The sequence below is a fragment of the Scomber scombrus genome, chromosome 23 (assembly GCF_963691925.1).
Source record: "Scomber scombrus chromosome 23, fScoSco1.1, whole genome shotgun sequence".
NCBI classification, from domain to species: domain Eukaryota; kingdom Metazoa; phylum Chordata; class Actinopteri; order Scombriformes; family Scombridae; genus Scomber; species Scomber scombrus.
This window is the reverse complement of record NC_084992.1, coordinates 22,696,151-22,716,932: the sequence shown is the minus strand read 5'-3', so window position 1 is coordinate 22,716,932 and position 20,782 is coordinate 22,696,151. Positions and strand designations below refer to the sequence as shown.

Genomic DNA, 20,782 nt, shown 5'->3' with positions numbered 1-20,782 from the left:
TGAACTGTAACATTGATACCATTACACTCCTAAAAAGAACAGTTGACTATAAGCATGCTTCCTGGGAGGGGTTCTGAGATGCTTGATAAATATGTCACGCTTAATAAGTCTTACTTTTCTTAAGACTCCTTCATGAAATTAAGCCCTGATGTTTTTCCACTTTTAGTATACTTTTAGTACATTTTTAGTACTGGCAGCATGAAGAATTTGTAAGTCTGAGTAAGTCATAAAATTATACGACCTCATTTCTTTTCAGGTGTGTTTGGACTGATGGATAATAAGTTAGAAACAGAAGCACAGCGTGCAGGGAGATTCAATCTGTATGTATGAAGCAGAGCTAAGTGTGCTGATTAAACTGGTTGTATTTAAGGTGGTACAGCCTGTTCCTTCAACTAAACCAGCATCCAGTTACAGCTTGATCTGAATGCACAACACACACACACACACACACACACACACACACACACACACACACACACACACACACACACACACACACACACACACACACACACACACACACACACACACACACACACACACACAAAGGCTCTCATGTGTTTTGATAACAATGGTTGGATCCAAGCCCTTGCTCAGGTGAATGTTACAGTGTTGTGTGTGTGTGTGTGTGTGTGTGTGTGTGTGTGTGTGTGTGTGTGTGTGTGTGTGTGTGTGTGTGTGTGTGTGTGTGTGTGTGTGTGTGTGTGTGTGTGTGCACTCACAATCTGCAGTTTGATGGTCTTGCCGTCCAGCTCGATGGTGCGGATCTTGAAGTCCACTCCGATGGTGCTGATGTAGCTCTCTGTGTAGGTGTCATCCTGCAGATAAAGTGAGGAGCGGGTCAGGCCGACAGCACAGTGAGCAAAGAACAAAGGTTACAGTTAGAACAGAGACATTTAGAGCCTGGCACTAACTGAAAAACATGTTTTTTTTAGAGACAGAGCTACTTACAGCAAAGCGGAGCAGAAGGCAGGACTTTCCTACTCCAGAGTCTCCGATGAGCAGGAGCTTGAACAGATAGTCACTGAAATAAAAACAATCAGGACACAACATTAAACTCACTGCATGTATAACATCTCACAGTGTGGCAGTGTAGTGTGCTGCTGACTATCACACTTGTAATACTGGATAACCAAGCAGGAAAAACAAATGTTACTGTTTTTAGATCTTATAGTTAGCTCAGTTGTTGTGGTTGAGAGCTCCAGAAAAAGCTGGTGGTCTTTGAGTTAAGATGTTTTGTGGGTGTGTATGCTCTACAAGCAGCGGTTTATTTATTAAGTCAATAATCAACTTTTACACTTAATTTATGTATAACTAAATGATCCTATAGCAAATCAGGGGTCAGGTAGTATTCCAGCATAGACATTCTGTACAGAAAGGGGGGGTCAGAGGGGAGGGGTTGGGGTGATAGTGGCCTAACAATTTACTTTTACCCCAGGCCCCAAAGCAGGTTCATCCAGCCATGGAGGTAGTACTGAGTATCATTTGAAACTTTTTTTATTTATTTCAATGCCTGACCTTTGACCCTGAACCTTTAAGAAATAGAAGCTTGTTTTTCATTAACACGAGAAGCCAAAGTTATCACATGTTGAACTTGAAAGTTTTAATCTGACATTAGGATTTAAATCGGAGACTGGTTCCAATGGAAAAAAAAGTGTGAATCTGAGCAAGTGAATAAAAATAGAAAAATGATGAAATGATGGTGTATTGGTTAGAAAAATCAGTAAGGCACACTAAGAAAGAATGTGACTAAGACTCCAGTTCAGACTTGCAGTAATGATGTAATTAATGTAATTAAGTGAGTGCTCAGTGAGCTTAGAGACCCAGCCCAACTCACAGGTTCTGACAAACTGATCCCCCCCCCCCCCCCCCCCCCCCCCCCCCCCCCCAAATCACTGAGAGGAAAACATCACATGAATTTGACACACAGCACAGACAGCTGTAGAGAATTGCTCAATGCCAGTGCTATTCTTGTGTCATAGGAAACTGAGACCTGTCGCATATCGCAGCCTGACCCTCAACTGATCGACTGACAATATCACACAAACACTGGATGGCAACGACGCTGTCGCAACCTGCTCACACTGCATGTTTCCACACACATACACACACACACACGTTGATGTGGTCTGATGCTGGAGGCTGTCAGCAGGAAGAGCAACAAGCTTCTCAAGTGCATAGCCTTATATAGTTTAATGAGGTGGCCAATTACAGTGAAGCTGTCAGCTAACATCAATAATACTGTTTACTGCCACACAAGTAGGACTGGGAATCATTAGAAGGTAGAGTTGATACCAAAACTATATTTTTGTCAACAAGTTTTCATACAATTCCTTTTTACTTTTAACAAAGTAAAGCTCCACACCGTTAAAATGGTCTAAACACAAAATATGGAACTAAAAATGGGCAATACTGCCTTAAAATAATTCAATTATATGGTATTTTTGTGTTATTAAAATTAAAACAATATAATAAACTGCTTCAATATTAACAGCAGCAACAGACCTCCCATGATTCCTGGCTCTCCTCAGCCATGTGATTCTGCCTGCGATGCTCAAATAACTTTGTTGTTGTTGTTGTTGTGTACTTTTTTATTTCACCATCCTCTCACTCCGTTTATATTTTGATGTGATGATTTGTTGTTGATCTGACTTGAAGTAACCAGACCTCTGCCACACTTCTGACACTGCTGAACCAGCAGCACAGTTACTTCACCCCTCAACTATATGTGTTGCTGCTGTACAGTCATGGCATTAATATGCAACATCAGCATTTTGATTTTGTGAACATCATAAAATGACAAAGTCTTAGCACACTGAACATTATACCGGTATTACTAAGAACAACACATGACACAAACGTATGTAGAATTTCAATACTTTTTGACGACAAACCAAATTGTTCTATAGTGAAAAACACAAATAATAAAATGATCATTTTGTGGTACCATTTTCTAATAAGGCATTCTTGATAAAAGTTTCTTAAGTTGTATCTAATGGCTTTATAAACCTATTATAAATCACTCATAAGAAGAAGCTGCCAGTTTTGGCTGTTGGTGAATCATTTAAAAGGTGGGTTTTTAAACAACCTCTCAGGTTTGCAGATGAAAATGTTCATAAGCCTTTAACAAACAGATTATGATTCAGCCCTATTTCAAAAGCTAAGTGGTCAAACTTAACATTAAAGACGGGTTTGCTGATGGACTTAAGTTCTAGCTTCAAACTGGGGGAAGACAAATAGAGCCAAGAGATGTTTCACAACCTGGCAACCCAGAAGTTGCTCTTAATAATGCTTATGTAACACTATAACCACTAATAACGCCATCACTCTTTATATGGAGGAGTAGAACCTACTGTAATACCCTAACATTAGACAGTGGATATCATAGTGGATGAAATAGTGAATATGCAGAAACCAGATTGCACAGGGTGTGTAAACATTCAGGGGAATAAACATTGTCTGCTAAGGGTGTGGAGGTTTTAGCTAAGCTAGTTAGACCGGGTTCCGCAAGACCTGAAAGGGAAGCCGGCCTCTAGCTGCCGGCCTCGGGACAGCCGCTGCGCCAGCGTGACGTTACAGTCGGCTCACATCTGATACCTGCCGTATCAGCTAACGTTTGCCCCAGAAACGCTCCACACCTTCCAGGTACAACACCGGGCAGGATTCGGCCCTTTAACGAACGGCTGGATTAACAATTATATCATTCGGTAGCAACCAAATATTTTAACATGACAAATAAATTAGCTAATAATTGATGTGGGATTAGTTCTAAGTCTGGTGAGCCATTTCCTCACACACTGTAATGACAAGAAGAACCAACGCAGCCACATGCTAACTGGCCTTTATGAAACATCTAAACCTTAATGACACTAAAAAGACATTTCCATCCCACAGCCACAGTCTATTTTTTGTATTCATGTGTCCATAACTCCCATACAATGATAGATAGTATGGCCTAAATAACAATGATGGTAAATAAAAGAAGGCATGAGGAGTATGTGACACGTCAGGATTTAAGTCGTGTTTTTAAGACAACTTAAACGAATGTGGAACAAAGGCTACAGGCTACAGGTCAGCCCCGAGTTACCACATCTCTTATTTTACTACTTCATGTCACGTTACTGTAAGCTAACGCCATTTGTTGCCATTCCCGTTTCCAGTAAAAAAAAAAAAGTACTAGAGCAGAGCCCGCTACAGAATGCTTCTCACACCGTTTATTAGTCCCGTGAAAGGTCGCGTGCCACAGCCGACACGGTAAGGCACGAGCGAGCTGTCAGCTGACGTTTAGGAGAGAAAACACGTAAAAGAAGCAGTCCGCGCCCTGTTCAACCGGAGCCTGTTAGCTGACGTTTGCTAATACATTTTACGACGTTCACGAGACTAGACGTTATTTACGTAAGAATACACCATTATACACGTACCATATTATTACGCTTTCTCACCATACACAATAATTATCGCATTATTACGTTAGAGGAACATGTTAAACTCACTATTCGGGATTCATGGTTTCACTCTGGATGTGTTTCTGTCGGCGACTCGACTCTTCCTTCCTACTCCGGCAAAAAAAAAAGATGACTTGTAGGTCCGGGTATCCGAGGCACTTAAATGGCTGTTATACCGTCTCCGTTAATGTCCACTTGTCGTTCCGCTGTATCCGACCTGTATTATTTCATATATCCTTGAATCTAGCGGACATATCCTTGTTTCCTCAGGCTCGGCTGCTGTATTTTACTCCTTTTTTTTCTGCCTTCTGTGTCCGTAGCTTGCTAGAGGTTCAAGATGGCTGCGCAGGTGCGGTAGTGACGTGAGGTGACGTGGCGTTTGTGACAAATCAGGACACATCTTGAAATAAAGCAGTGATGGGATTTGTAGTTTATTATGAAAAGCAGTTTTAAAAACACCATGTTGTTAAGTAGTCTACATTTTGCTGAGGACAACATTATATACAGTTTCACAAAAAGCCTTGCTCTTTCAAGCAGCTGCTGGGACAGGGTGATGTGTACAAAAGTAAAATTAACATCTTGATATTGCTACACATGGATGCTGACTATTTTCAGTATTTTAAATCACATTGTTCAACTTTGACTAGTGAAATTGGTTGTTTTTCTCACATTTCTGTAATATATATATATATGTATCTATGTTGTCCAAGTCTAATTTTATTTGCATTTATTTGCATCTATGTGTAAAATGTTATCTATTATCATTCCTCAATACATGAAAACTGTAAGGTACAATATCTAAATATAAAAATATCGCCTTGATCCAAATATAAGGGGTAAATGATAAAGCTTAATATCCAGCCTCAGTTGAAATAGTGCCTGTTTTGAATAGGCCTTTTTCACAGCATTGCTACAGTACGAAACACACATCTAAATGATACAATTAATGAAAACTGAGATGCATTTAGTTGCTTCAGTTTCAGGGTCCTGGTATTATTTATGTTGGCTCACTGTTATTGTTTACTGGACACTTGAATACAACTAATGTTATTAGTAACACCTGCACTAACTCATGGCAAGTCAAAATGTCTGTTGTGTTTGATGATATGTATGAATGCATGTTCTACCTACACAATACATCTGATACATTACTGCTGCTGTCACAGCAAAATCCCTGGAAGTCATCATTTACACACTCAAAAGTGCAACTATAAGTTTGTATATATATGGAAGACACTTTCCACCAGGAAGAGAAAAACAGATTGAATGTCAGGAATGATGAAATGATGATGCATGATAGGCCAACATTATGAGATACTGTGCTAAAATGGATAGGTTTTTAATTATGAGGTACTCTAAATATGAGATAGTCACATATAATCACATGTTAGACTTTTTGAGTCAAAGTTATGAGATAGCAGCCTGGACTATCTTTTAATTCTGACTTGGCTCACCATTTTGACTTCGTATCTGATCAGTTTTGATTTATTATTTAATTTGATTTATTTAAGTCAACATTTGTTCCTATTGTATCTTTGTATCTCAAAATGTAACATTAGTATATTGTTTTGAATCATTCCTAATATTTCACATGTTTTTCATTTTCCTGACAGTAATGATCTACCATACACTTCTGTACCTTTTCTAGAAATATATATTTTATAGTAACAGATATACAAACATTCTTTTAAAAAGTGCAAACGGTTTTAGTTTCTGACAGTTTCTCGTTCTTCATCAACTTGCAGATTTAATAAGAGGGGGCATCTATGGTGGGCAATCAGATTTATGACTGGCCTCTGCCCCCCCTGGATGCCCCTCCCAACTTTAAAATGTCCCTGAGCGGTTTACACACATACAACATCTCTATCATTCTATCACAAACACATTTCTTAAGTCCACTTTAATCCACTTTAACTGATGAGCCAGCAACACACATAAGGTAGCCATCCTCTTCTTCCATATCTTCCTCTCTGGCTGCAGCAGCCCCCACAGGAGTGGGCAAGTAGACATTTCCCTCTCTTCCTCCAAAGTCTGTCTGTGGGTCTTGACAAGCAGCAGCAGCAGCAGTGGCGGCAGCAACCTCCAAGCCCTGGTTGATGTAGTTGGCCTCCTGGCTGGCCTCCAGGACCGGCAGCTCAGACAGAAGACCTTTCAGTGCCTCACCCAGTTCCCTGAAGCCAGGCCTCCGGGTCGGCTCTTCATCCCAGCAGCTCCGCATCACTTCATAACTGTGTTTGGGTTAAGGCAGAGGCAGGAGGAGGTGAGCAGAGAATAAACATATAATTTTTAAATATATACTAGCATTATACATCTGCATAAATATATTTGCTGTATATAGTATATAACCACAACTTGTTAAAAAATGAACTGCAGTGGAATCCCTAATTGTACTAAAACTGCAACAATTAGTCGATTAATTGATTAGTCGCCAACTGTTAAATTAATCGCCAACAATTTTAATAACCAATTTATAGTTTTAAAGGGTTTTTTTAGATGTCCAGATTGTCTGATTCCAGCTTTTCAAATGTGAATATTTTCTGTTTTCTTCAGTCCTCTATGAGTGTAAACTAAATATCTTTGGTGGGGGGGCAAAAGATGACATTTGAGGATGTCTCCTGTGCCTTTAGGAAACAATTATTGAACATTTCCACCATTTTCTGACATTTTATGGATCAAACAACGAATCAATTCATCGAGAAAATAATCCAAATATTCATTGATAATGAAAATAATGGAATTTGTCGCTCTAAATTATATAATGTATTCGTTTGTAAAATCTGAATGGGCACATATGTGGAAAATTAAATAATATGAAAAAAGGATTAAACATAAATGCACACAGGTATGAATATTATGGCTCCTGAATCTGTTGCAAAAATCAATCCTTACAAATATGAATATACAGCTGCAGAGACACACAATAGTGTTGGAATTGAACTCATCCTTTCTTTAGCATGTTTATTTAATATTAAGTGGAAGGGACTCACAGTTTCTGGTCGCAGTCATTTGGTGCTTTCAGTCTGTGTCCTGACAGCAGCAGGTCAAGCAGCTCGTGGTTGTGGACTCCAGGATAAGGATTTTTGCCCCGGGACACAATCTCCCACATTGTCACCCCGAATGACCACTGAGAGGACAGGAACAAGAGATACAAGTTTCACATTCAGGCATTCAGTTAATGCCATAACTAAATAATACTGAGTCAGATTTGCACTTTCAAAGTGGGTCTTCCACTTAACACTGAACTCACCACATCACTCTTGGTGGTGTAGATGGACTCAGACAGGCTCTCCATGGACATCCACTTGATAGGCACACGGATTGCTACTCTCTGACGATAATAATTGTTGCTGTAGATTTTCTTTGACAGGCCAAAGTCAGCCACACACACCCTCAGGTCATCACCCAGCCTGTGGATTAGAAAACACAAAGTAAATAAGTATTTTTGGATAATCAGCACAGGCTATACTCTCTGGAGTCAGATCAAAAAAAACAAAAATCTGATGCATTATTTTGAATATTTTATCCCAAAACCCACAGTTTCCTGTGAGGCCCTCATTCTATTTCATTGAAGCCTCTAGCTGCTTCCTTCCCAGATACAAGCCATGGTTGAATACCAATAGCTGAGGACAGAGACACAGTTATATATGAACAAGGAGTCCTTGATTTCAAGCTCCCCCTGCTCTGATATGACTGCCTCTCAGTGTCTCCCCCTGATGGACTCACATGCAGTTGCGTGCAGCCAAGTCTCTGTGCAGAAAACCCTGTGAGCTCAGGTAGTCCATGCCTGCCGTGATGTCGATCATGAAGCGCAGGAGACTCTGATGTGGCACAAACTGGGAGAGAGGGTGGAGAGGGATGTATGCTGTCATTTATCTGAAATAGTTAAGGTGAGCTGTGGGTTTTGATGAGGAGAATGATGGATGTAAAGCATGTTTGATGTAATGGAAAACTCAAAAAGCACAATACCATTTCGGAAAGCAGTATTCATTTTGATTTATGTGGTTTTTTAGTTGTATTTTTAGTTTATTTTGAATGGTGTTAGTTTTTAATCAATGAAAACCGATCCTAATTTAATCTTAGTGTCTTAGTCTCAGTGTCCAATTTCTATCTTGAAATGTCATTAGCATTTTCATCGTGCATTTCTGATTTTTATGTCTTTGAAAGCATTCTAACGCTGACGCTGCCAACATCCTTGGTCTGTACAGTTACCATGGCTACCGGTGTTGTTTATGGTGAAGTTATTCACTAAAATAGTGACACACCTGATTCTAATTATTAACTTGTTATCAAGCCCTTTGACAAGCTTCAGCTGCTTGAAAATGAACTAATTATTAGAATCAGGTGTTAGAGTGGTGGAGATACCTAAAACATGCAGGACATTAGCTCTACAGGAGCAGGGTTGGAGACCTCTGGCTTAAGATGACCAATTAAAACATTGGACAACATATTGTAGATTAAAATGATTGGCATTAATCCTACACTCATTCTTAGTGATAGCCTATAAATATTAAGGATTGCCAGCTGAAACTAATGTTAATGTTACATTCACTGCCTTTGATAATGTTGTAATAACATCAGCTTACCGTTCTATAAATGTGGACATGCTGCTCTGCGTGTTTTTATAGTTTGTCCCAAGTATTTTGTAGCCTCTGTTGTCAAATTTTCAATGGCAGTGCAAATAAACGTTTCTTTATCATTTCAAGAATAACATTAGCTAACACTAAGGCAGAGGTTTAACTCTAGATCTCTTACATATTATCTCTGTTGCCAGAAATATATACATTATATCTTTCTATCATCTTAAAGGTCAACACTTTTGTATTTAATTTTCATCTCATTTGTGTTTGATGTCAGCATATTGTGTAATAGGTTTTAATGATGATGGCTAACCTGGATTTGCAGAAATCTCTACTAGGTTCTGCTAAATGGTACAATATTTATTACACCATACTGTAAAAATGCAGTAATCATACTAACACCTTGTTCAGATCTACAATGGCACTACCTTAAAAACAAAGCCTTTTAATTCCAATGTGATTACTGTATTGGCAGACTGTGGGTTCCAGCACAGAGGGCAAACAATGAAAAGACACTATGCAAAGAAAACATAGTGTCATTAAATATGCCTCAACTTTTGCAGAAACACAATGCAACGTCATCTTGCAAGGCTTGTATAAAGCAAGCATGCATTCGTGATAGACTACTTTGTAATGTTAAGAGAAAGATTTTACTTTTACAGTGTACAACTCAAGCTGGCAGGATCAAAGCCTTTTGCTGGAAAATGTGGCAATGTGATATTTTGTCCTGAGGGTGGTGCTAGACTGTCCAAAATGGAAAGGGTTCATTTTGGGGGATGCATAACTGTTCTCAGTGAATTTCATGATATTCTGCACATTGAATATTGTTATTTTATGTGGTCACATGTACATTTTGGCTTCAGTAATGATAGAGGAAAAGTCAGAGTGCCTGTGTTTCTTGCCCTGTTGTACTTCATTGTAGCAATGTTATAATAGCCAATAGACAGGATGGTAATCCAGTCTTCTCTGGGTTCCAGGCGTGGAGTCAAATGTCAGAGTGTCCTTGTGTGTATCTGTCTAGGTAAACATGTGCTGACATTGTTGCAAAAAGTCCAGATTATGCTCATGCATCTGCTGACTGTATCTCACCATAGGAATATCACCATAGCGTGTAGCAATGAGGAAGCGGCGCAGGTCTCCATGTTTCATGTATGGCAAGATGACCAGAGGAACAGGCAGAGGAGAGTCCTGCTCTCTTTGTAAGGTGACCCCTGCAGGATGAACACATACACATGTATGTCACGAGGTTGGTTGTTGTTGTAATAGAACAGAGATGGCTGGACTGAGTGTGTGGGTAGAGTGCCTCTAGAACCAGGGGCAAACTATGTCAGATTTAGTTTTTGCAAACACTGTGAATGACAGTGCAAGCAGCAACACAGCCAGGTCAGAAAATGTGTTTGCTGTCAAAATGGTAAAGACTTTTTTTTAAATTTTTGATATATGAGGATTGAAAATAACTATGTTAAGGGTTTAGAAGTCGAATGTAAGGGATTGGGCTAGCATAATTTACAAGTGAGGCAGTTTTTACCAAAATTGTGCTCAAATGTGCCAATGGCTAATCTGGTGAGTTACTGAGTCAAACAAGTCTGATCAGAATTCCTTTCCTTCTGTGCAAAGAAGTATTGAAAGCCGGTTGAGGCAGTTTGAGCATCCAATAAGGATGTTTTCCTGTTTAGGTATTCTGTCAACATGGGAGGAGACCCCAACGCCTTGAGTGGCAGTTCTATGGTTGCTATGCTTTCTTTTACACTAACAATGATGCATTTGTAGTATTTGAATGTTGACATGGTGGCTTAGCATTTGGTTGTTAACTGTGAGTTGATGTATTGTTTGCAAGTAGGGTGTGCAGGCTGTTGGTATGACTCTTCAAAGGACTGACAGTTTATAATGGTGTTATATCTGGTTTCTATAGGACTGATGATTTATTGTTCGCAGTCACTACGTTTCAGTCACCTGTACGAGTAGTGGTTCTTGTTGCACGTAGACTTTAGAGTTTAGAGTTTATTGTTACTTTGCTTAATTTTTTCTGATGTGCTGAGTTGACCACCCCAAGACATAGAATCAGCCTTTTGAGAATGGATTTTCATTCTTGACCTTTTGAGACAGTACAGTCTATATGGTAAAGAGAATATCAGCTCAAAGGTCCACTTAATAGCCTTTGGATAAATCACAATCTTTTATTCATTCACCAAATATAGATGGCCCATATATGGTCAGTCATTAAACAATAAAATCTGTCTTGGTATAGGACCTTCTATCCACTGCCAGAGAGGAGGACAGGAATGATCTATGGTGAAACAGCAAAGACCCACGCAAGACAAGAGACTGGATTAACCAAGAGTCAGTGGACGGCTACATATATTTACATATGTTGTTAAAGTTCCACCATCATTTCTATTAAATGATGATAAAGACCATATGATGCGATTGAAAACTCTGAAAGGTAGTTTGGACCATTGAGCTGAAGTTCTCTTTACCTTATACTACTGAATAAGTCTATTACTAAGGAAATCAATAGCATGTCTATAAAGCATTACTTTTGATATTAACTTTGAATCAAATGACTACTGACAGTACTGCTACTCCCATGACAATCAATAGCTTTCGGTTTCTTTCTTTCTTTCTTTCTTTCTTTATTTGCAGCTTTCAGCCAATTTCAGTTCAGCACTTTGATTTGTCAATCTGTAAAGTTGACTCCAGGCTCTTCCAACCAAACAAACCAAGTGATAATTGCCTACAGCTTGATAAGCCAATAAAGTGTGTCCCATTGCAAGTGCATGTCTCATTTGAAAGACATGGCAAACAAACACTAAAGAGCGTTAACCCTTTATAGGCACTCATTGAAATACTTGGAAATGTTCATTAACCTAGAGAGTTATTGGGGAATATTACATGACTTTTTTTTGCGTTTGTGACTTTTTATATGTTGCAAATCAAGTTCATTGAAGTTGCCATATATGGTTCCTCACCGGTCTAGTGTAAAACATATACCAAAAAGTCTATATATAAAGGGAAGCTATTTTGGATGTTTACGGAAGTTACCAGATATAGTCACTTGCCCGATAAAGGGTTATTAAAGTTAGTTGACTGGAACTGTGACTCAATGAAAGTATGAAGCCACTCTAAAAGTAAACAAGGGACCAGTATGCAATGGATTCGTTGATACTGCAAACAGCAAAGGACACAAAGGGTGTGTCCTAAGAACTGAGGAACATGTTATTACACTAGAAAACTCTTAGTAGTCAAGCAGTAGTGATAGGTGTTTGTATCTTACCAAGTAGTCTGACCACATTATCATGATGAAAGTTCTTCATGATATCTGCCTCGCTCAAAAACTCATGTAAGTCCTGCTGGCTGTGGATTCCAACTAGACGAAGAAGACAGAACAAACATCAGAAACAGTAGAGTTCTGATAAAGACTTTAGGCTATCATTCAGTACACACCTCTCATGGTCTTCACAGCAACCTTGATATCCGTGCCTTCCTGTGGTGTAAAGATTCCTTCGTAGACTGAGCCAAACTCTCCTGTAGGAAAGAAAAGGACTGATATTATCACCATTTTAAAATGTGGATATCTAATTTTGAACGTTTTTTTGGTTAACTGTATTTAAAGGAAATGATTGATGTCTGTAATTATGGTTTCCAGTGTACTGAAGTGTGCAAATGACTTCACAAATCAATCACCTCTCCTGTCGAAGTTGTACTAAAGTGTAGGAAATTAACAACATGAAGTCCTGGACTACCTCTTCAGATTCTTGTATTGCATTGGCACATGAAGAATTGCAGCTCAATACATTTTCTGTCCTAGACTTGATTAGTAATGGAAATCTGATCCTACAGTTTTAGCAACACTAGCAGCATGGATGTAGCGATGGCAATGTCAGTTGGTCAGTGGTCCACCATTTGGTCCAGATGGAAATATCTCTAAATATCTTTACTGGGTTGTGATAACATTTTGTACTGACTTTCAAGGTTCCAAGAGGGTTCCATGAGTCCTAATGACTCTGGTGATCCCCTGACTTTTCATCTAGCACCACCAGTTGGTCAGAATTTAAAATTTTCTAATACTTCAGTTTATGACCAACTATTTGCTAACTAATGACATTCCAATCAGTCTCAGCTATACTTGGTGTATATGAAAGTAACATGTTAAATATTAACTGCTAAACACGCTTACATTGTCATTAGTTGTAGACTCTTAGTCTTGTTAAAAGATTTAGTTCTGGAAAACATGCATTAAGATTTTTTTTCAGCCTGACTGGATAAGTGTCTGAACTACATGGAGCATTCAGATGAAGACTTGACTCACTACCTCTTAAAAGTTCCCAAACCTCATTGACAACAACTCAAAGAAGCTGTTATAGATACAGTGTACAGTAAATCTGCAAACATCACAGCCTTTGTCTCCCCTTTGATTGGTTCAAAAGTTGATTTCAATGGATAGTGTAGGGCTGCATGAGCACATATGGGTCAATGACGTATAAGGATTTATTTAAAAATAATAAATATGGGAATATGTATTGCAGTAATTCAAACATTAAGAATGTTGAGTACACATAAATACATATGAAAATAGTAAATGAGGTGTTTTATGTGTTTTTCCATCTCGATGAATTAGAACTGACCTTAAAAAAGTCATGTGGTGCGACCATGATCTATGTTAAAATAAATGAATTTAAGTGTTTCGAAACAAATTATTTGCATGTCTTTTAAGTTTTTGTAAATAATAATCTCATATTTATGTTCTATAATGTCACAGTTGCCTTCTTAAATGCATGTAAGACTTATTTTTCCTGTAAATTGCTTAAAAATGATTGAAAAAATTTAAAAATACAATTAGTTAAGCATACTGTATCAGTGATTAATATTAAAAGTGATATTTTACTCTGTATTTAATACAGTTATTGGTATTATTGGTCGCACCACATGATATTTTGTCACTTTAAATAACAGAAAAATTACTAATAACTTGTGGTTTTTGAAAAGTTAAAGTGATTACATATAAAGGAAAGGTACTACATATATATGGTATTTTTTTTAATCAATTTAAACCTTTTTCTAACTGAAAAAAATGCAATTAGACTGAAAATGTCATAGTCACGTCATTGACCCATATACACTAATTCGTTTTTCAAAGATTTCTAAATCTAATGTGAGTCCATTAGACTTTTTTACACTCTTTCACTTGCCAAAATAGATGCACACAATCCTGGTCATTCTGGTGGTCATACATAGCTACAGTTGATGTGGTTAGCAGACAGCTCTTGTTCACTGATGTTTATACATTATGGGATATTTTGCATCCAATATATCAAGATGAATCACTAGAGAATGTGTATAAAGAAGTCAAACACACTGCGCAGTATCGTGAATATTAAATCATTTGGGACTGGGTTTGTCCAGTCAGATGTAAGAAGCAGAAAATATATGTCATCCACAGTATTATCCACCCTAGAGATAAGACAGGATTGTTGCTGATGAGGAATCAGGAACCGACCTTTGCCAAGCTCCTTGCCCAGTGTGAGCTGGGTTCTCTCGACCAGGACTTCCTTCAGGTTGTCCAACAGCCGGCTACTGATCCCCTCCAACAACTGGACCATGCCTTCAAATGTTATAAAATGAAGAGGCTTTATTGTGTGCTGAGCTCATTAAGTTTGTCCTATGAAACACAAGGTCAACATAGAGAGATATACATTTTCATATATGTGCTGCAAAAATACACACCATGTATGTTATTATTTTCTATGTTTTAGATAGATATTAAAAGTACTGTGCAATAGTGTCAAGTATCAAACATACAGCTCATGTCACACTGACTAATTTTGTGCACAGGACTATTTTTTCCTCAGTTTTCAATTGTGCCATGTTAAAGGAACACGCTGGTTTTCATTCAAACCATACAAGTGGAAAAGAGGATCGATATCAAATTCATCTTTGTGCATTCTGTAAAGATAAAATCAGTTTCTTCTTTGCATGATGGTCAATTTATAGGAGGATAGAAATGATGTGTACTAGCAGTAGTATAAAATATTATAGCTATGTGCAATAAAAAACATTGAAACATAGGATTATTCACAATTAAAAGTGTGGTAATCATTTTATACTTAACTTTCAATTTATTTGCTGTTAATACATCAATACACACTGTGATTTGAAATGGTTAAATGCTAACCAGTCCTGCTTTCATAATTTCTCACAATATGCTTCAGCATGAATAAGAATTTCCATTCTGTCCTAATACTGATGTCATTCAGCACAACCGCAGAGGAAGAAAACTGAGCTTTTTAGGTTTAAGGAAGTAGACACCCTGATTTTGGAAGGTCAAAGATGGTGAAATAAAACCAGCAAAACCGCTGACTTATGACTCTTCAAGAATATGACACTTACTATCAGCCTGCAGGGGTGTAACCTCCGGCTCTTGTTCACGTCGGTAGGAGATTCCAGTGTTCATCGGCAAAAGCTCTACTTCCTGCTCAGACCTGTGTGAAAATTCATTTTTGTCATTGTCAGCAAAAACTCCACGTCATTAAACATGTTGAAATTTCTCCGTACATCGGCATAAAATATATGTAGTCAAGTATTCAATCATGGAAAATAGGCCAAATACCCTAAAAACATTAAGTTGCTCTGAAAAAGTGTTGATTGCTTGAAAAAATGTGGCATCACAAGCCCCAAAATTAACTTTTTGGCTGATGTCACCACAACAGCTAACTAAAATTTTAGGGTAAGGTAGGGTAGGTAGGGCAGGCTAACTTTAGTGTAACTTGATCACAACATTTATTAACAGTATTAAAAACTAAAATAAATGTAATTGTTTTCAAAGTCATGGGAAATGGCAAAATACTTTTTTATAGAATGTGAGTATTATAACATCTGTAGCTACAACAGTGTATTACAGAAGTATTACATCATTTATTTAACATTCTCAATTAAATCAATTAAAATGTCCTAACATTAAACTATACCCAGACATTTGCAGTTCTAAACCTTTAGTATCTAATAGTTCTGTCTTGAAATCATAGCCATGAACACAGTATGTTTTATGTTATTGCTTTTCTTGGAATAAATCAGATTAAACACCAAAAATGGAGATAATATTTTTTTTAAAGGCAGAACAATAAAGTGACAAGGCCAAAGAAAATGAAGTGGAACCTCCAATTACCTGAGTTTAGTGTACTTTCTGCGCATAGTACACACAGCTATGGGGATTATAGCCATGAGCAACAGGCTGCCAAATAAAACACTGATTATCACCCACATGGAGAAGCGTCTCTGTTGCTGAGTGGCTGGTGTTATATTCTCTGAGATTTGTGAATCTGGAGTCACAGTGATCACCACAGGAGGAACTTTCCCTGTAAGAAAAAAGAAGTACTTTTTAGTTGCACTAATTGAGCTGTTCAGTGTGTTTCAGTTTAGTAGTTGGTTATAATTATGAGCCACATATATGCTAATGTTGCTCTATGTCTGCTGGATGTGTAAGGGTCAATGACGTATAAGGATTTAGAACAACTCAATTGTAGAATAATAAAAAAAAAACAGCATATCTAATGCAGTAGTTCAAACATTCAGAATGTTGTGTACCTGAAGCTGGGTTTTTCAAGATTAATTGGCACTGGCCTTTAAAAAGAGTCATGTGGTGCGACCATGATTCATCTTGAAATAAATTAATATACTTAACACGCTTCACATCTTTTTTTTTACAAGTTTTCAGTAATATAAAGTGTTTGGAAACAAAGTATTTGCATTTTTTTTTAAATCTTTGTAAATGATGATCTTTTATTTAGATAAGACATTTCAAGATGAATCATGGTCGCACCAAATGACTTTTTTTTCAGGCCAGTGCCAATTAATCTTGAAAAACCCACTAAAATCACTTTCAAATTGTAATATGAATTGTCAGGTACACAACATTCTGAATGTTTGAACTACTGCATTAGATATGCTTGTTTTTATTATTTAAAATTGAGTTGTTGAAAATCCTTATACGTCATTGACCCGTAAACAGACAGCTGTTTGTTAAGACATTTAACAGGTCTTGTTGTGCTGCCCCCAAATGGCCAAAAAACAAATAATTGAGCACAGCTGGTAACTGTGCTTAATGTACTTTTAAGGAAAACCTACGTAACTTTTCCTGAATTGCAGCTACTGTTACCACGAGTGGCCATTACATGATTATGGTAGATGCTAAAATCTAGTAGTAAAATGTATAACGGTATCACATGCAGAGGTGACAAAGTGAACTAACTCGTAGTGTCGTTTCCATGCCAATATCTATCTAGCTGACAATAACACAAGCCACCATAAACTAGTTGTCATACCAAATCAAAGTCTCTAGCTGTCAAAACCCCTGAGTGTGCAGAACTGAACAAGGTTGTGTTTTATTGCTCATGACTCATGACATGACTCATGACATGACACATATTATAAATGTAGTAACTGATAGCAGAATTGAACCCACATCTTATGTATCATACGTCATCTGATCAGGTTTTACATACATCTATGGATGGTTACAGTGGCAGTGGATGGAGTTGGCGCCCCCGGCAACGGCAGGGTTAATATATCATTCCAGGCTTCCACTGACAGCATGTAGTCGCTCTGTGGGTTTAGTCCCGTGATGCTGACAGATGTGTTGGTCAGGAAAACCACATGCTCTCCACAGGACTTCCACTGACCGCCAGCCTCTGCTTGCTCCTTGCACTTGACTCGATACGTCACTTCCTGTCTGCCTCCTCGGTCATGAGGAGGGTCCCACGTTACGATGAGCACGGAGTCATTGTGGTGACGTGCTGTTGCATTTACAGGGGCTGAGGGCGGCTCTGTGGGGGGGGGGGGGGAGGGGGACAGGAATCAGTGTCATATGATGGAGTTCATATTTGTGGAGAATCAACTTGAAGGTGCAGTGTGTAGAATTTAGTGGCATCTAGTGAAATGGACTTGGCAGAAATGGAATATAATATTCATAAGTATGTTTTAATTCGTGTATAATCACCTGATAATAAGAATCACTGTGCTTTTGTTACCTTAGAATGAGCACTTTATATCTACATAGGGAACAGTTCCTCTTCTGCCATGATTCTACAGTAGCTTAGAAAGGACAAACCAAACACTGGCTCTAGAGAGGGCTTTGCACATATTTCGACAGTTTCATGGACACTGTAGGTTCTCCTACATGCTTGGAAGCGGAGGGGGAGTATTCAGTTGGTTCCAATCTCAATCTTACTTACTATCTTCTTAGATGCCACTAAATCCTAAACAGTGGTCCTTTAATATGCCTGAAGATCTAATCAGGTTTACCTCTTTGCATAATCAATTGTAGAAGTGATCCATTTTAAAATAAATATAATATCATTTTTTTCCTTAATTAATTGAATTTGTCTATTTATTTTTATTCATTATTATTTTTGTTTATTTACTTATTTATTCATTTGTCCTATTGTTATTTGTTTGCAGATTGACCTAATTTCGATTTACATTGTGTGTGTGTGTGTGTGTGTGTGTGTGTGTGTGTGTGTGTGTGTGTGTGTGTGTGTGTGTGTGTGTGTGTGTGTGTGTGTGTGTGTGTGTGTGTGTGTGTGTGTGTGTGTGTGTGTGTGTGTCCATAAATCATTATTTTGGTGAATTCTTGTAACTGAAATTGTATGAAAATGAAAATCCAATATAAAAAAAAGTTTTAAAAAAAAATAAATAAATATAAGAACAGTGCATCAAATCCTTTAAGCAGCAATGATGTAAAGCTCCTATGTACAGGATTGTTATGTTATCATACTATAGTATCTTTCAAATCACTGTGATGGGATAATGTCTGGTTTGTACGTAGATAAAGGAAACAATCCTGGTGGAGTGCATGATGTCCACTATAGTTTCATGTTTTAAATGAACACAGCTGCCATCCAATAAGTCAGTTGTACAGTACGATAACATTTCCTGTGAACACAATCAGCGTTCCTTACTAGTGCAGCCGAGGTCATGGGGGTCAGTTGGCAGACGGCTGAAACCCTGCGCGCAGTCACACTTCTCTGATCCCTCCCTGTGAGTCCTGCTGTTTGGTGGGCAAAGCCGACATTCTCCACTCTCATTGGCAGGTTTGTAGTAGCCCATCCTACATGCTGGTCAAACAGAGAAAATGGTGGTAATGTTTTTTTTTAAATACGGTTATAATATTTTCTTGGCTGTAAAATAAAGTGTTCAAGACCCAAAAATCACTGGGTCAAAATGTACTCAGTTTGGGTCAATATAGCATCAACATAATAATGGGTTAATGTTACAGTGTATTATAGACCTATCATAAATGATTGGTTGAAATAAAAAACGAAAAAGAATATCTTTGGAAACATTGATGATGTATGCATGAACACAGCCAAAAATCATGAGAACAGTTTAAATGCACTGTAGTGTAGTTGTGTCTATTGAGTCTACAGTATCTCACAGCATGAGCTCCTTGCACACCTTTGTGATTTGACATGTCATGAACATTGAACCAGCAGTTAACTAGTCTGTGTTTAAATAGAGGGAACATTAAAATGTGAATGATGCACAGGAAACAAAGAAAGGAAACAAAAAGAGTGGGACCGACTGAGAAAGAGGAAGTGAAAGTCTATCTGAGCTCCTTTTAGCGTCTTTGTGAAATCTTTGCGTCAGCATGTATCTTTTTATAAAAAATGACTGAGCTGTTGTGTTCCCATGACAACCTGATCCCTGAACATGCTGTTAATGTTCAGTTCCCACTGCTGCAGAAACATTGTGTAAAACTACATTGTTGCTAATGTGACATCTGCTGTTCATATAGAAAACAGAGCTGGTACTTATCAAACATATGAGAATATTCTCCAAAGCAAACTTAAGAGTAAAACAGTTTTTGGCTGAGTGTGAACAATAAGAGTCTAAATAGTCTATTTATTTTTATTTGTTTTATTTTCATGAATTTTATATTTCTTCCTTGGTTACTTTATAAACTTTATATCATTTTGGAATATTTGCATGTTTATACATTTCAAATGACCATAGTATTGGTGATGCTGTAGTCTGGATGATAGGAAATGGCCACATGAAAAAAAAAAAAGTTTTGACTAAGAAGAATATTTTTTATCTTTTTAAAGTGTGAAATAGAAGTCAGACTTCTGAGGAAAAAATACATTTACTATCAACAATCTCATTTAATGAACTAATCTAAATGTTTTATATTTCTTCCTCTTATTTAATGTCTATTATTAAACGTACAAGCTATCGTTTACTTCCATCATGGTATGTAATATGTTAAGTTTAATTTACTATATACACTCACTGGCCTCTTTATTAGGTACACCTATAGATTCTACTTTTATGAAATATATATTTACAGTTTTTATTGACATTGATAAGAAGGTGATAATTCTACTTTATGTTTATTACTGAGGTCATGGTGGTATTTTGACCATCCCACTAACATACATTATAGGGGCAAAATATTAGGAACACCAGTCAATATAATGCACTTCAGTACACCACCACCACTTCAGTAATAAACATCATTTAATATTACTTTAAGCTTGTCACTTTTCTTACCTTGACAGGTATCATTCATGGCTTGATGTCCAGGTTTGCAGGTACACCCCCCCTGCACTGGACCCCACACTCCATCCACATTACAATCTCTAACAGGCGGAGAAACCACCACTGCTCCCTCCATGCAGGAACCCACGAGGGCGACCGACCCGGCCCCTGTCCTCCCAAACAAGGCCAGGTTAGCCACTGTGTCAAGGCACCTTCTGTAGTACAGCC

General features: G+C 37.8%; 2 protein-coding genes across 2 annotated transcripts in view; both read right to left on the bottom strand.

The window, feature by feature from the left end:
* Window positions 1–4,507, bottom strand: part of peli3 (pellino E3 ubiquitin protein ligase family member 3) — a 24,450-nt gene extending 19,943 nt beyond the window's left edge. Inside the window, exons 1-3 of the mRNA XM_062444522.1 lie at window positions 4,494–4,507; window positions 952–1,024; window positions 723–818 (exon numbers count right to left, since the gene is read on the bottom strand). Coding sequence (XP_062300506.1) covers window positions 723–818; window positions 952–1,024; window positions 4,494–4,507 — 183 coding nt within the window. The remainder of the gene's footprint in view (window positions 1–722; window positions 819–951; window positions 1,025–4,493) is intronic.
* Window positions 4,508–5,275: 768 nt separating this feature from the next.
* LOC134005418 (tyrosine-protein kinase receptor TYRO3-like) lies at window positions 5,276–15,460 on the bottom strand. Its single transcript, XM_062444312.1, has 9 exons — window positions 15,410–15,460; window positions 14,520–14,624; window positions 12,467–12,547; window positions 12,297–12,389; window positions 10,112–10,233; window positions 8,169–8,278; window positions 7,693–7,852; window positions 7,433–7,569; window positions 5,276–6,673 (listed from the first exon to the last, which is right to left on the bottom strand). Exons 2-9 carry the CDS (start codon window positions 14,620–14,622, stop codon window positions 6,346–6,348), a joined length of 1,134 nt encoding a protein of 377 aa, XP_062300296.1. The 5' UTR covers window positions 14,623–14,624; window positions 15,410–15,460; the 3' UTR covers window positions 5,276–6,345.
* Window positions 15,461–20,782: the final 5,322 nt, after the last annotated feature.

Excerpts from the sequence above, each read along its gene's own strand:
- LOC134005418 (XM_062444312.1), bottom strand. The coding sequence starts at position 14,622 with ATGGTCCAGTTGTTGGAGGGGATCAGTAGCCGGCTGTTGGACAACCTG. Across the intron at positions 12,390-12,466 it reads TGCTGTGAAGACCATGAGAG|TTGGAATCCACAGCCAGCAG; the intron begins GTGTGTACTGAA and ends TTCTTCGTCTAG. Across the intron at positions 6,674-7,432 it reads AATGACTGCGACCAGAAACT|TTATGAAGTGATGCGGAGCT; the intron begins GTGAGTCCCTTC and ends ACCCAAACACAG.